This window comes from Tachysurus fulvidraco, chromosome 17 (genome assembly GCF_022655615.1).
Source record: "Tachysurus fulvidraco isolate hzauxx_2018 chromosome 17, HZAU_PFXX_2.0, whole genome shotgun sequence".
NCBI lineage: Eukaryota > Metazoa > Chordata > Actinopteri > Siluriformes > Bagridae > Tachysurus > Tachysurus fulvidraco.
The window spans coordinates 4,488,234-4,505,733 of NC_062534.1; the positions used below are offsets into that span (position 1 = coordinate 4,488,234).

General features: G+C 38.2%; 1 protein-coding gene across 2 annotated transcripts in view; it reads left to right on the plus strand.

The window, feature by feature from the left end:
* Nucleotides 1-17,500, plus strand: part of fstl5 (follistatin-like 5) — a 152,086-nt gene that overhangs the window by 74,751 nt on the left and 59,835 nt on the right. For both annotated transcript variants that reach the window (XM_047802686.1, XM_047802687.1), the window contains exon 6: nucleotides 1,691-1,811. In XM_047802686.1, the coding sequence (XP_047658642.1) occupies nucleotides 1,691-1,811 (121 nt within the window). The remainder of the gene's footprint in view (nucleotides 1-1,690; nucleotides 1,812-17,500) is intronic.

The following is a 17,500-nucleotide window of genomic DNA, read 5'->3' on the forward strand; positions in this document are numbered from 1 at the left end:
ATTTGTGTAATAATAAATAAATGAGTTTAGTTTTAATGTGTCAGGAAATAAACCACATGGTTTTGTTCTGTTATAATAAATCAGTCAGCTTTACAGGTTATTGTGATGTTGTGCAACATGAGTTACTTTTCCCATTAACAAGTTGATTATTCTCCAGTAAGAGACCATGATATACTGTAAAGGAAAACGAATCCGACTGGAGAATAGTGAGTTACACGACACAGAGTCGTTATGACATCCTCAACAAAATGTCAATGACATTACATCTCTATTTTCAGCTGTTATGTCAACTTGACATCTCAATGCATACTGTACAATAATAGCAGTCTTTATGACAGCTGATGTGTTGGGGAAAAAATATGATGGAGGTTGTGTCAGCTGTATTCTTCTGAACGGCCGTCCAGCATTTCATTTTTTTACTCACGAGAGAGCGAATCTGTCGTGCCTTATACAAAGTCATAATTATGGTGTTTTGTACTGTAAAGTTCAGGTTAAAAGTCAGAGGAAAGCGAGTGCTGGGCTTGGGTGGGGGTGGGGGTGGGAGTTAGTGTAAGAGAGATTGGGGAAAAGAGTGGTGAGATAGGGAAGAGGTCATCTTACACCAACACTCACATGAATATGGTCCAGAATTAGATGTCCTCTGCTTTCTCCTTACCTCCTTCAGTCTGCTTGAATGAACAGTGAAGCTGACGTGTGGTTGTTTTGTGCGCCGCTCGCTGACTCGGCCTTATTTACACTCTCTTGAATGAAGGTGACAGGGGAGCGAATGCAGTGACCTTTTCATGCCCCTTCACTCTGATAAGGTCATCGCTGTGGGGTTTTCTTATCATGATGAAAGTAAAATTAAAATCGTTCGTGGAGCCTCATTTTAGAATAACAAGAATCTATCTATCTGATTATATACAATTATTATTAATATATATATATATATTTTTTTTTTTACGAGAACCGATAAGCATGCTAACCGTATTCACAGCGCTTCACTTTTCCCACATTTTGTTATGTTACAGCATTCTTCTAAAATAGATTCACTTTTTTTATTAAACTGCACGATACCCCAAAATGACGACATGAATGAAGTTTGTTTTAAAATCTTTACAAATGTATTCAAAATAACAAAAACAAAAAGAAATCACATGTACATAAGTATTCACAGCCTTTGCTCTGTACTTTGTTGAAGTACCTGCCATTACAGGCAGCCATTACAATCTCAAGTCTTATTGAGTATGATGCTACAAGCTTTACACAACCTACTGTATTTTGGGGCAGTTTTTCCCATTTTTCTTTGCGGGACCTCTCAAGATCTATCAGATTGCACAGTCATTTTAAATCTCTCCAGAGATGATTAATCAGGTTCAAGTCTGAGCTCTGGCTGGGCCACACCAGGACATTCACAGAGTTGTCCTGTAGCCACTAGTTCTGTTGGAAGATAAACCTTTGCCCTAATCTGGGTTCCAGAGTGCTCTGGAGCAGGTCAAAGATGCCTCTGTACATTACTGCATTCATCTTTCCCTCAATCCTGACTAGACTCCCAGTCCCTGTCACGGCATGATGCTGCCATCACCATCATTCACTGACACTTATGGAAGGAAACAATAGCTTTGCTTCACATCAGAACACATGACAGGACATTGTAAGACAGTAAGATAGATTGTGGACTAATAAACACCTCCATGTTATTCTCCTTCAGGTCATCAAACAAGAAGGTTTGAGAAGCACAGAATCGGAGTGCACGCTGTTCGACATGCTCAAGTACAACGACATGGATGACGACGAGCACCTGAGGAAGGATGAGTTCTATTCTGCGTTTGGTGCGTGTCGTCTTTCAGTTCTTCTAGTTATTTTAAAAGAGACAGATCTGACTCGGTCGAGCTCCACAAACTTTATGACTTTAAAGGTTTGAGCTATAGAAGCAGTTTACTTTTATATCAGCTGGAGGACTTTTCTTCAAAAAAAAAACAAAAAAAACACAAAAACACTGTGTCCTGTACTGTACCTCACTACTTACTGCATGTATTATTACACGAGACACATCTCAGGGAGCTTGAAATTCTCCCATATCAAAGAGATCGACAAGAAATATAACCCAGACTAAAGGAAAACTCTGAGGTCGGGCCTCGTGTTTCGTTTGCTTCGTTGTGTATTATATCTGAGGTGTTGAGCTGCACCTGTAGCGTCGGTTCATCGCACAGAGGTCCGGGTGCTATATGAAACATGGCTCTCTGTTAATGAGTATTTGAGACAGTTCTGCAGGGTTTATAACCTTTGGAATGGATTGCAGCAGAGCCTGTTACTGCTTTAATGCTGCTTACAGTACGTAACAGCGGCTGAAATACTGAGTCGTGTAATGCATCTTTTTAAAGCGGTCTCCTGAGTGCTAATTGGTTGGATAAACTTAAGATGGTTTAATGGCGGGGGACACGGTGGCGGGGGACACGTTCGCCTCACACCTGCAGGGTGTGTTCGATTCCCGCCTCCGCCTTGTGTGTGTGGAGTTTGCATGTTCTCCCTGCGCCCCGGGGGTTTCCTCCGGGTACTTCGGTTTCCTTCCCCGGTCCAAAGACATGCATGGTAGGTTTGATTGGCATCTCTGGAAAATTGTCCGTAGTGTGTGAGTGAATGAGAGAGTGTGTGTGTGCCCTGTGATGGGTTGGCACTCCGTCCAGGGTGTATCCTGCCTCGATGCCCGATGACGCCTGACATAGGCACAGGCTCCCCGTGACCCGAGAAGTTTGGATAAGCGGTAGAAAATGAGTGAGTGAGAGAGTGAGTGGTTTAATGGCAGGAAAGAAGAGTGACCAAAAGCAAATTCAAAACCTCTCTCTTTAAGCCCAAATTAAGATCAGGGAACGAAAACACAAATGAGGTTTTGGTGAAATTTTTTAAATTCTGTAAAAAAAAAAATTCAACTCAAACCAGTCAAAACCAGTCTGGACATCCCCCCCCCCTCTCTCTCTCTCTCTCGCTCTCGCTCTCGCTCTCTCTCTCTCTTTATAAATAGTATAAATCGTGTAGTCACACTAAGAATTCCAACTAAAAGAAGTGCATTTCAAGTGACTTTTTTCACTTGAAGCTAAGAATTGTTTAGTTTAGTATGTCCCAAAATTGCATACTATTCTACACCATGGTTTAGTTTTAGTAGTGAGTAGTGTAGATGAAGAAGTGCGCTTTAAGTAGGACGATTGCACTTAATCAACCGAATAACCAAAGTGTGGGATGTTGGACACCTTCTGTAGTCAACTCTCACAGCTTTGCTTACGTAGGAGAAAGGGGCGGGGCTACAGCAACGAATGAGAAAAACCTTCAAGACGGCTGACAAAAACGTCAGCGTCCTACGGATGTCTTTTGAATTAACTCATGTTGCGTGATTAATTTTTCCTTATCTAAAAAAATTGACCGTATTCTCCTGAAGCTAGTCAAGCCGTACACTGTCCGTAGTGTAATAGTGTGTAGAGCTTTATTTGGGATGCAGCTCAAATTTGGGAGAAATTTGGAAAATAAATAAACTATTACACAATTATATTTGCCACAATTTTATTTCATGAACATTATTTAAATCTGGAGAATATTCGTATAATATTTTGTCTATTTATTTGAGCTGTAGAGATCTAATTGACATTATTTATTCTGAATCGTTTAGTATTCGAAGTGTAGATTAAACGTATTTAATTTAAGTAACCAGTCAAACAGGTTACTAACTATAACAAATTTAAGATAAATGTGTGAAGGATTTTACTGAAACTAAAACTCAAACTTTATTTATTTAAAAATGATCACTTTATATCCTGCTGTTTTAAAAGAATGTTAGTTAATATGAAGCCGTCTGAAACACAGACATTTTCAACATTGTGATCATTTACAAACTACTAATGTATAAGTTTTTATTTTCAGTACAAGATTTTTTGCATAACATTTAAAATACAATTTGGCCAGTTAGACATTTACTCTAATGCCCCTTTTCCACCGGAAAGAACCGAGTGCTGGTTCAGAGCTAGCGCTAGTGCTGGTTCAAAGTTGGTTCCACTGGCGAACCTTCTAAGAACAGGTTTGCCTTTCCACCGGCTAGAGAGCCATCACAGCGCCGAGTGTGACGTCACTGTATACGTGTCACGTGTCCCAGCAACGTTAGCGCAGCAGCGGCAAACACAAACACAACAACAATGGCGGATGTTGCTTTACTGTCAATGCTCATGGCTTTGCGAACCTACATTGGCATCCAAACGCGGCGAATAAAACGTGTACGTGCAGCTCCGTGTAATCTGTATAAACGGAGGTTGTAATCGATAAAGTACATAACGTTATTTTATCATTAACACAGAAAAAAAGTTACCCTTAGCATGTAGCTACCTACTATCATGTGTGCTGATAATGTATCATATCACGTTAAAGTAAAAGTGTATTAAACATTAGTAAACTTAAGGTACATTATCAAATGTGCTAACAGTAGCCCCGCCCCTGGCTCACGCCCCAAGAGGTTCTTAAGTCTAGACCAGCAACGTTTTGGTGCTACTTAAGAACCACTTTTCCTGGTTCAGAGCCGGTGCTTTGGCGGTTGAAACAGAAAGAACTGGTTCTGAATTAGGCTCTGGCTCCGAACCAGCACTCGAACTGCCTCGGTGGAAAAGGGGCATACGTTCTATAGTGATTTTCTTTCTAATATGACCAGGACAGGAAGATTCTAATAAAGCTAGTGAATTCTAATAAAGCTAGTCCATTGTGTGAATCATACGCAGAAGCCGAAGTCACAGAGGCTGACTAATGCATTAGCGCAGCAGTCAGAGAACATGAACCATATTTGAAAATACTTCATTTAATAGCTGTATTTTTCTTTCTAAATACAGAGGACGAAAATATCTTAAGTCACACAGTCACCCGGAATTCTGAGAAATATTACGATATTTCTATTTACACGTCAGAACTAGTATAGAGTCATTTATTGGTCTGAAAAAGGTTTGGAATATGAGGAGATATGAGTCGAGTGTTTTAGCTTTAACATTTCTCTTTGGAATAGTCAATAAGTTAAATGTTCAACTGAAAGAATCGTTCGTCGTCCATATTCAGGAAGAACATGGGAAGAAGAAAACACATGATGTTGATTGACAGGGTCACATTTAAATTGTAGAATGAAAGTCACTTTATCTCTCATTGCTTTCAATAAACATGATTCTCTGGTCAGGGTCACAGTGGATCCAGAGACTAGAAATGATGCATGAGGTAAAAATAGATTATTATTATTATACAAAATACTGTACAATGTATTTTCACCTCCTGCTTCATATATAATATTTGAATAAAGCAGTCCTGAAGGTCCTGAAGGTCATCAAGGTAGGTTACCACATTTTGTCTCTGCTAATTCTATCATATTTAAAAATAAATAAATAAATAAACAAACAAACAAACAAACAAACAAACAAACAAACAAATAAATAAATAAATAAATAAATAAATAAATAAATAAATAAACAAACACAATTTGTGAGCAATACAGTCTTTGTTAAATTTTTACTTAGGTGTTTTCTGGAATTTTTTTAATTCACAAAGTTAAACAAAACTTAATAATAATAATAATAATAATAATAATAATAATAATAATAATAATAATAAATTTAATAATAAAATTGCTCCAGAATCATGAAATAATTGTAAAATATTAAAAGAACTGAAGAATAAAAATTACTTTCAAGAAGATAGAAAAAGTGATAAACCGGAAAACTGAAAAACAACTAAACCAAAAAACATGTATATTATATAAATATAAAATCTAACTACTTATGCTAGAACTTACCTTTTTTTTAAATATACTATGTGAAAAATTGTTTGCAACCTTCCTGATTTTTTTTGCACGTTTCAGATCATGAAACAAATTTAAACATTAGTCAATGATAACACAATTAAACACAACTTTGGAGTTTTTAAATGAGGGTTTTTATTATTATGGGGAAACAAAATGCAAACCGACATGGTCCTGTGTTAAAACACACCTGAGTTCATTTTCTCTAGCCACACCCAGGCCTGATTACTGCCACACCTGTCAAGAAATCGCAATCAATAAATTACTTAAAGACCTGACTGACAAAGTGAAGTAGACCAAAAGATCGTCTAAAGCTACACATCATGCCGAGATCCAAAGAAATTGAGGAACAAATGAGAAAGAAAGTAATTGAGATCTATCAGTCTGGAAAAGGTTATAAAGGTTATAAAGCCATTTCTACTCCAGGACTCCAGCGAACCACAGCGAGTGAGAGCCATTATCCACAAATGGCAAAAAAATGGAACAGTGGTGAACGTTCCCAGGAGTGGCTGCCCGGCCAAAATTACCCCAAGAGAGGAGCAACGAGTCATCCAAGATGTCACTAAAGACCCCACAACAACATTTAAAGAACTGCAGGCCAAGTGATGGCAGAGTGATGGCAGAGTGTTGGCAGAATGTTGGCAGATTGTTGGCAGAGTGTTGGCAGAGTGATGGCAGAGTGTTGGCAGAGTGATGGCAGAGTGTTGGCAGAGTGATGGCAGAGTGTTGGCAGAGTGATGGCAGAGTGATGGCAGAGTGTTGGCAGAGTGATGGCAGAGTGATGGCAGAGTGATGGCAGAGTGATGGCGGAGTGTTGGCAGAGTGATGGCAGAGTGATGGCAGAGTGATGGCAGAATGTTGGCAGAGTGATGGCAGAGTGATGGCGGAGTGTTGGCAGAGTGATGGCAGAGTGATGGCAGAGTGATGGCAGAGTGTTGGCAGAGTGATGGCAGAGTGATGGCAGAGTGTTGGCAGAGTGTTGGCAGAATGTTGGCAGAGTGATGGCAGAGTGATGGCAGAGTGTTGGCAGAGTGATGGCAGAGTGAAGGCAGTGTGATGGCAGAGTGATGGCAGAGTGATGGCAGAGTGTTGGCAGAGTGATGGCAGAGTGTTGGCAGAGTGATGGCAGAGTGATGGCAGATTGATGGCAGAGTGTTGGCAGAGTGATGGCAGAGTGAAGGCAGTGTGATGGCAGAGTGTTGGCAGAGGGATGGCAGAGTGTTGGCAGTGTGTTGGCAGAGGGATGGCAGAGTGATGGCAGCGTGATGGCAGCGTGATGGCAGAGTCTTACAATGGCAGAGAACATAAAGGCTCATCTCAGATTTGCCAGAAAACTTCTTGAGGATCCCCAAGACTTTTGGGAAAATACTCTGTGGACTGACGAGACTAAGGTTGAACTTTTTTAGAAGGTGTGTGTCCCATTACATCTGGCGTAAAAGTGACATTGCATTTCAGAAAAAGAACATCATACTGTAGCAACAGTAAAATATGGTGGTGGTAGTGTGATGGTCTGGGGCTGTTTTGCTGCTTCGGGGCCTGGAAGACTTGCTGTGACAAATGGAACCATGAATTCTGCTGTCTACCAAAAGATCCTGAAGGACAATGTGTGGTTATCTGTTCGTGACCTCAAGCTGAAGAGAATTTGGGTTCTGCAGCAGGACAATGATCCAAAACACACCAGCAAGTCCACCTCTGACTGGCTGAAGAAAAACAAAATGAAGACTTTGAAGTGGCCGAGTCAAAGTCCTGACCTGAATCCTATTGAGATGCTGTGGCATGACCTTGAAAAGGTGGTTTATACTCAAAAACCCTCCAATGTGGCTGAATTACAACAATTCTGCAAAGATGAGTGGACAAATTCCTCCACAGTGCTGTAACAGACTCATTACAAGTTATCACAAACGCTTGATTGCAGTTCTTGCTGCTAAGGGTGGCACAACTAGTTATTAGGTTAAGGGGGCAAACACTTTTTCACACAGGGCCATGTGGGTTTGGATTTTGTTTTTCCTTAATAATAAAAACCTTTTTTTCAAAACTCCATGTTGTGTTTACTTGTGTTATCTTTGACTAATACAGTATTTACATTTGTTTGATGATCTGAAACATGAAAGTGTGACAAACATGCAAAAATATAAAAAAAATCAGGAAGGGCGCAAATACTTTTTCATTCATTTTCATTGTTTTTTTTTTTTTTTTTCTGTGCATTTTCTACACCACATATTACGGTGCAATCAGCAATTGTCAGGGGTCCAAGCACTACTTCACAAACCGCCTATAATTCTCCATTACTGCTATAACAGCTCCTTTAAACGATCCCCCATTTTTTCATTTCTTTTTTTTTTATTTTTCTCATTTACTTTATCTACGTCTACTAACATTTTAACACATTTTTAATTAATGATTCACTTAGATTGCTGACTTTGACATCTTATCTTCAAAGTTATGTCATTAAAAAGAATATTACAAGATAAATGATATGATAAAATACAAACAGCTTCATGCCTTCTCTTTCTCTTTGATCGTCTCATGTCTCTTACCTCATTTGCTTTTTTAGCCTTGCCCTCTTCTGACATTTTCAATTCCCACTTCACTCAATATCCACTTACGTTCCTCAATGCGCTAAGCTCAGGTACGATCATAAAAAAGTAGAAATGCAAAACAAAGAGCTGTTGTTTTTCTGTTTATTTTTTTTATTTCGGTCGTAAATTACATCCCACATTAACGTGTGTGCATAACTCCCACTCTGAAGGCATTTGGAGAGAGAGAGAGAGAGAGAGAGAGAGAGTGTGTGTGTGTGTGTGTGTGTGTGTGTGTGTGTGTGTGTGTGTGTGTGTGTGTGTGTGTTGTCTGCAACCCTTCAGGCAAGGCACTACAGTAAGTAAAGGGCATGTTATTCTGTGCTTCATATATTTTCAAGTTATTCTCCGGTTTTCTTTCCAATACGAATTCAAAATGAAAAGTAGATTTTGTTATAAAAGGTTGTCTCAAAGATTTGTTCTTCTATCTTTCTTCTCCAATTCTTTCTCCAACAAGCGAATGTCCTTCACAAAGCTGGGAAAGTTTTCAGAAAGAGGAAGATTATCCACTCTATCAGCTCTTGACATACAATCCGTATTAGAAATGCTGGTTGTTTGACAATTCAAAAACACTGTAGATATTTTTCAATAGAATCCTTTCCAATTCAATTGCTGCCAATCTTAGGCATCATCTGTCTCCTACAATTGCCTGACAGCTAACGGTCTTAGAAGGTGAAGGCTGACGCATGTTTCCTCTGAGTAACATATACTGTAGACTCAGAGGGAAATTTACTCACATGAATTTCGCCGTGTTGGCGACTGCACGTTGAAATGCTACTTGAATATAATTTGATTTGAAACATTTTACCCAAACACAATTAGTATATTTCATATTTAATATTTCATTCTATTATTATTCTTAATTTAGTTTTTTAATTTAGTTTGTTTTTATGCAGGGGGCACGTTGGCTTAGTGGTTAGCACGTTCGCCTCACACCTCCAGGGTTGGGGGTTCGATTCCCGCCTCCACCTTGTGTTTGTGGAGTTTGCATGTTCTCCCTGTGCCTCGGGGGTTTCCTCTGGGTACTCCGGTTTCCTCCCCCGGTCCAAAGACATGCATGGTAGGTTGATTGGCATCTCTGGAAAAAAATTGTCCGTAGTGTGTGAGTGTGTGAGTGAATGAGTGTGTGCCCTGCGATGGGTTGGCACTCCGTCCAGGGTGTATCCTGCCTTGATGCCCGATGACACCTGAGATAGGCACAGGCTCCCCGTGACCCGAGAAGTTCTGATAAGCGGTAGAAAATGAATGAGTGAGTGAGTGTTTTGATGCACAGTCTAAGGAGGAGTAGGCAAGGTATAATGTGTATGTGATATGTGATGTAATAACTGCGTATATAACCGTGCTATTTATTTATCACTAGACTAGATTCTCTACCAACTGCATTCGATTCACTAAAAACTGCATTCATACGACTCTATCTACACATCCGTTTGCATTTGATTCACTACTACCACAGTCAATTCGCAAACTTTTGCATTTGATTCACTACCTACACCATTCGATTCACTATCTATACATTTGATTCACAAACTACTGCATTCAATTCACTGTCTACTGTATTCGATTCTCTACCTACGCCATTTGATTCGCTATCTCCTGCTTTTAATTCATTGCCAACTGCATTTGATTCACTACCTAATGCTATTCATTCTATTCACCACCTCATACATTTGATCCACTGTCTACTACATTCGATTCACTGTCTACTGCACTTGATTCCCTTGCTACTGCATTTGATTCACCTTCTACTGCATTCGGTTCACAACATACTGCATTCGATTCACTACCTACTGCATTCATCCCACTGCATTCGCTTAAAAACCCACTGCATTCGAATAACAATGCAAATGTTTTTTTTTTCTTGATTAAACCTTTAACAAGTTAACAATGTCCCCAGGTGTTGTTACATTTATGGTAAAACTACAATGAATAACGTTTAATACCTCTAGCACTTACACTTATAAAGAGCCAACACGTTGCCTTCAGCTATTTTTGACTCTGACAGCTCCTCCGCAAAAGTCCTGTTTCCTTATGGGAAAGCACCATCTGCATTGGCTCTATACTGTAAAATCTCAGTGGAGGCAGTAGATCATCAGGGAATTTCTCACCTACTGTTTTACGAATACTGAGACCTCAGACATACTATTCCTTAGGTATAATGCTCTTCGCTTACTTGTATACAGGGACGGTTCTAGGATTTCATCTTTAGGGGGTTTTAGCCCTCAGTGAGAATTTAAAACCAGAAGAGTTTTATATTATATATTATATGACTACATAGTAAGCCAAAAGTTCTGGTATTATTTAAAAAGGCAAAAGTGGACACCAAAATTTTATGCATGATGTAATGATGCCAGTCTTGAATCAGATCAGTTCATGTATGTGTGTATTCTCTACAAACAGTGTGTCCGATGAATGCAGTCATTAATAAAAAAAATATTCACAAGACAAAGACCAAATCAATAAATGTTATTTTTATTTAGTATTAAATGGATTGTTTGCATTAATATTTTGTTTGTGCTACAACTCTGGTAATAAGAATAGTGACATTTCACTGCTTTTGGTTGTCGTCTTTCCACCGATTAACGTTATAGATAAACGCCTCCAGCTCTGACTGCGCGTGCACGCTGCGCGTACCTGTGCTTCTACGTTCATATAAAGCAGACAGCTGATGACACACTTTTGAAAGACTACAACACGCGTGTAAAAGCAGAGTAAAAAAAAATCGTTCTTAGATTAAACTGATAAATAATTTTCTTTCCCATCGACGACATGTCCTGGATTTTAACGTCATTTTCATTGTTTATTTATGAAAGTAAAAATTATACTTATAGTTTTAAGATGGTTGAGATCACAGACAGGGGGCTGAAGCCACCATAAAAAAGGCCTACCGCCCCTGCTTGTATAGTTCAGTAATAGTGATATTCAGCTTTGAGTATATTGAGTATATTATTACTATTATAGCTGTATGTAAACTCTCTCATCGTTGTCCTACCTGAGAAATACGAAATCATTGTAAGACTGATGGAACATGGAACGCTCTTTACCGCTAGGCTAACGGATATAAGCGATGCTATAACAGCAGAGACAAAAGCATCTGTTTTATATATCTTTTTCCACTGTCCCTTTCCATACAATTTGAAATTGCCAATAGACGTAAATGAGGGAAATCGGATTCCTGGGAAATTTCTGCCTGAACATAAATTCAGCAGAAGGCAGGCAGGACATCCTTCCTCTATGGAAAATGATGTATGAAATCTGATCATAAGGGGTGACTGGAGACGCAGTTAGTGATGTCCACTTCCAGGTGTGAACTTAGCCTCAGATTAATGCTGTGTTCAAGTTCTCCTTAGACGTTTATATGTGGTAATTCTTCAGAGGTGGGAATTTGGGAAAAGAAAAAAAATAGACAATGTGAGATTTAGTTTTTTCATCAATGACAAGGAAGTTTATTTAGCTCAGAGGTGCCTTGTCTAGTATAGAATCTGTAGACTTTCATTCAAATCAAGCAGGAGCATCAATCAATCAATCAATCAATCAATTAATCAATCAATCAATTAATCAATCAATCAATCAATCAATCACTTGGTGTTCAGTACACTCAGGTGTGGTTGCTTCTTGGTTGGAATAAAAACTGCACCCACATCAGCCCTGTTCTGATAACTAAACACCCTTGATGTAGCCTTACTGCAAAATTACGACTTAAATCATCCAATCTGCTCTAAACATCATATTAATCAAGATCCATTTAAGACATCATGAGATTTTGTTATTGAAACACCCCCACCAACCTCCTGAGCTATAATTACGACATAATGGAAGTGGTAAAGTTCTTATACTTCATGTAGTGATTAAAATCTTTCTGCTTGATCTTATCAAGAAGGCACCAGCATGCCATGATTGGGTGTGACAGCCCCAGAATTCAGCCTCATAAATCAAATCCCCCAAGAAATAGATGAAACCATTCAGCACTTTTTAACCATTTTTGTTTTCATTTCTATTGCCAAATGAGTCAAACCAGGAAAGAAGAAGAAATAAACGGCTCATCCTAATGGTGTAATGGTTCATTCATTCATTCATTTTCTACCGCTTATCCGAACTTCTCGGGTCACGGGGAGCCTGTGCCTATCTCAGGCGTCATCGGGCATCAAGGCAGGATACACCCTGGACAGAGTGCCAACCCATCACAGGGCACACACACACTCTCATACTACGGACAATATTCCAGAGATGCCAATCAACCTACCATGCATGTCTTTGGACCAGGGGAGGAAACCGGAGTACCCGGAGGAAACCCCCGAGGCACGGGGAGAACATGCAAACTCCACACACACAAGGCGGAGGCGGGAATCGAACCCACATCCCTGGAGGTGTGAGGCAAACGTGCTAACCACTAAGCCACCGTGCCTCCCCCTTATTTTAACCATTTAACTTGAAAATGGTTAATGGAGAACTATAAGCCTAATTTCCATTAAGATCACCATCCAATCACCTTATTGATTGAAAGCTTATCACACTACCGATAATCCACACATATAGTCTTCAAAAATTAGGTCAAAATCCATAAGCATCCTATTCACTTCACTTCCTCACTACCTAGTGTACAGTATAACATCTCTGTAGACCAAATACGGTATAGTGCACTCCATGTGCCTGATAGAAAGCTATTCGTCTAGTAGGGATTTAGTCGATATATCATTTAGCATTACCAATTTTTACACATCGTCTCTTTCACTTCCCCCATCTTCATTGGAGTCGCTTTTGGTCAGAAGACTCGAAATAAGTATAAATTAGACAAGCACATTGTTTCGAGATGGAAAACGAAGGCAAGAAATCAATCAGGATATGGAGTAGTTCATATGGTACACCAATATATTTCTCCCGCTCGTTACACTTCCTGCAAATTCTGCACAATATCTGGCTTCACTCGTATTCCTGCCTTGCTTGAAAATGATTCGTTTTATTGACTACTGTACGTGTGTCTCCGATATTCGTAGGACCATAACAATGAATGCATAATTGAATATCCCGGTGACTGATAAGAGTTATACAAAAGAGAGAGCAGAAAATTCTACGTATCTAATATGTTAATATAGACAACCGTGTCTGGATTTATCTCTGCATAACAAAGGATGCCTGAAGTCTTAAAATTTTGACTGATTTCGTAAAATATTCAAGCATGAGCTGATGTGAGTGAGGAGAAACCATAAATAATTCATTCTTTATGCCCTTCCATACGCTCAGACATAAAAAAAAAAATCATATTGGTATAATTAGTTTTCCCAGCGGTGTAAAACTCAACTGCCTTTTAATTGTGTAATAATCTACAGTATGAAAGGCACACATTTTTTTAAATAAATTATCATCCCCAAAAAATATGTACTACTGTATGTGTTTCATCAGAACATGTAGTGAACATGTGTTTCTTTAATGGAGTGAGGTCCGGTGTGGTGCGGTGTGGTGCGTTGGAGTACACACACTGCTGCGTGAGGCTCGAAGTCAGTATTCCTGGTATTGATTCCAGCCCATGATGGAGAGTGACAGACCATGAGGGTATAAAATGGTTCGCTTTGCAGAGTCTCTCAGCCTCCTCTTGGTTTTCAGGAGAAGTGAGAAACTACTGTGAGTCGTGAAAAAAAAGACGAGAAAAGTGGGAGAGGCTAGCGAACTACGGGTGTCAAGACATTACAATATCAGAATTTTCTTTCTTTGATATCGACAGAGATACGTTGAAAATAAAACGTAAGACCTGTCATTAAACACAGATTCATTAATCGATGCAAAAAAGCAAGAGAAAATATTTTCAATGCAATCAAATGTATGTCGTATTTATTTCCTATTATACAGTCACAATAAAACAAACATTAATATGATTTTTATTCATTCTATTTATTTCTATTCTATTTTACATGCCTACTTATCCCAACCTTTACGATTATTGTTCTATTTACAGTATTTCTATAAAAATAATAAATACTAAAATAATAATAATAATAATAATAATAATAATAATAATAATAATAATAGTATTTAAAGCTTGAAATAACTTAATAATCATATATTTGGTTTATTTGTAATCTTAGTAAAGAAAAAAATGCTAGCTTCCACTTGCTAAGATTTAGCCTTTTGCCCATAATTTCTCTTTTTTAGACAATATATATACCAGCTATCAAACAATCCACAACATCTAAGCGCTGTAGATTGTAATGTTTGGAGGCTAATCCAAAAGTTAGCAAAATAAACTGAATCTGTGGTAGGAAAATAAAATCACAAAATCACTGAATATTTAATGACAGATGTAGAAGCGAGTGAAGAACGACTGAATGTCATTGAGTGTACAGTAGCATGTCATGGGTGTAGCATAACTCAGTTTCCGGTGTGTATTTAATCATATTTCATAAAGTGATTGGTCGTATGTATTCGCTTTAAGTATTATTTATAACATATTTAATAAAATGCAAATGAAATATGATTAAAATAAAAACTGAAATAAACAGATTCACATGCAGCCAACTACAAATGTAATTAGCTTGTTAGCATTATTGTAGCTCTGAAATGATTACTAATGATTTCTAACTTTATCTAACGTTTGTTTGCTTCTTGATTTTAAAAAACAACCATTAGCTAGAAATCTTGCAAGGATATTTAAAAGAACAAAGTATTTTGTACAAAGTAAAATACAAAAATATTAAGGATATGTTAAGGATATCGATTCAGCAGTGTCTCGATATGTAGTACCCCTTAGTACTAAGTGCCCTAACTTGATATACTGAATCATATACTAGGGAGATAGGTAGCTGATTGAGACACGACCATAGAGTAGAAAGCCAACCGATTTGATTTGTCATTCTGTATATTACTCACCATGATAACGATATAAATAAATAAATAAATAAATAAATAAATAAATAAATAAATAAATAAATAAAATCATTCAGCACAACTGAGTCATAGATCATGTGTAGTGTTTCATAAGTTTCATAAGTCTTGAAGTTGAAATATGTAAGTCAGGAACTGTACAGATCCATCCTACACACAAATGTAAATTAGTTTCTGGTTTCCAGAAAATCTTTCCATTTCCATCTTCCATGCTTCACACTTCTGTGCATGTTGTCCAAGAAGCTTTTTAGAAAATGCTTAATGAGTTTACTGAGATTGCTGCCACAGCTTCTGACCCCAGAGGCCATTTGCCTTTGCCGCTGGGCAACTGGAGCTCTAGGGACACTTTTTAGGGCTTGATTGCAAGTAACACTGTTTTGGCTTATTCATATCTGGCAGCACGATGCCAATTAATGGCTCCTCATGTGTTTCAGCAGACCCGACTCCCGCTGCGCTCGAGCCCAGCAAGCTTTCTCCGGTGCTAGTAAACTGAGCTGGAAATGCTTTGCATAATTATTAGGCTTCATGTAGAAGTGACAATTTACGAAATGTAAATCCGAGGAAAGCAAATACTCTGGGAGATATCCTAGTGTTTGTAGAGATGGAGGGAAAATATACAGCTAATAATTTCAGACAAAATAACCTTGGTGTGCTTGAACAGTAAAGACAAGGACCTTTTTGAAATCTATGTGCATTAAGTGCTTTCAAGAGGCAAGTAAACATAAAGCGATCTATTTTCATGATTGTAGAACATGAACAAAAACAAGGCTTAAGACTAGTGCATTGTATACATTGTTGTACACATTCACATTTATGTGATTAGATAATCAGATTGTAATCAGGGTCGGTTCCAGCCAATTACGTTACAGTGGGCTGGTACAAATAATAGGTGAACGATCAGCAGTAGAGAAGCTCCCAAAGCCCCCACCCACCCCCCTTATTTGTGCTTCGGGGGTGGGGCTTTTATTGTGTATGGCACGTCAATGTCCATTGGCTGCAGGCTGCCCATCCAATCAGAAGTTATAAATCATGCTGGTAGTTTTTGTGTTATTTTTCCCTTTCGTTAAAATATAAATAAATCTTTCATTGGGGGGACAAGACCCAAATTTGGGTGGGCTTAGCTTACCCCTGCCCACTGCTACAGCTGGCCCTATCATAATGAATACAATCATTAAGTCAAGAGCAGTTTATTTTTACCAAATTCATGATTTAATGATTTTGCGATTGGAGAAATTAACGCAAAATGAAACTATTTTTCGAAACTGTTGAAAATTACCGCAGATTTTCAACAGATTCGGGCCGAGACGCTTCGTTTTGTCCACAACAAACTCACAAAAAAAATCTCCAGGGATCAATTAAAAATAAATGTGAAAATTTGGGCGTCAGAGTTCAGTGAAAGTTCAGATCATTACACAGAGATAGACAGACTTTATCTGCACTTTAAACTCTCCAGTCTTCCTGTAGAGAATTTTTAATATCAGATAAAAAACATGAACCTTTCAAAATATCAGCATAATCAGGAAAATTGGATTTTATATATATATTTTTTTGCATACTTGAGTAGATCAAGTCAATATGAGCGTAAATGGCTGAACAAAAGCTTCAGATTGAACAGTGTCACTGATTCCCCAAAGCTCCTCCTGAACAAGTCTACTGAGACCCACTACACAAGCTTCTCTCATTGCTCTGATTTTATCCACCTCCACATAAGATAACTTGAAAAAAAATAAAAAATACCATCCTCTCATCTCCAGAAACCTCTTGTGGTAGTTGAAAGAGCTTCGATGTCTTCTAATTGAAGTTAGTTTTGTTTCAAGTGAAGACCAGGTTCATATCAGCCAGGCCTTTGCTGTGAGTCATAGTCATCATTTTAACAGTGTGTGTGTGTGTGTGTGTGTGTGTGTGTGTGTGTGTGTGTGTGTGTGTGTGTGTGTCTGTGTCTGTGTCTGTGTCTGTGTCTGTGTGTGAGAAAAACATGAATTAGATTTTTTTTGCTATTATATGCAAAGACTAATATATTATTTCTATTCTATTTTATTCTACTCTATTGCTATTTTAAATACTAATTGCTTGGTTAATGCTAGAACACTTACACTGATGGAAATGAAGTTTGTGTAGAAACTGATTTATTATTAAGACACAAGATTGTAATTTGAACCACTATTGAATATATATTCTAAATTTATACTTCTACAAACTTCTACAAAAATAAAATATTTCGCACAGAAATGATGGGAAGGCATCTTCCACACACTGT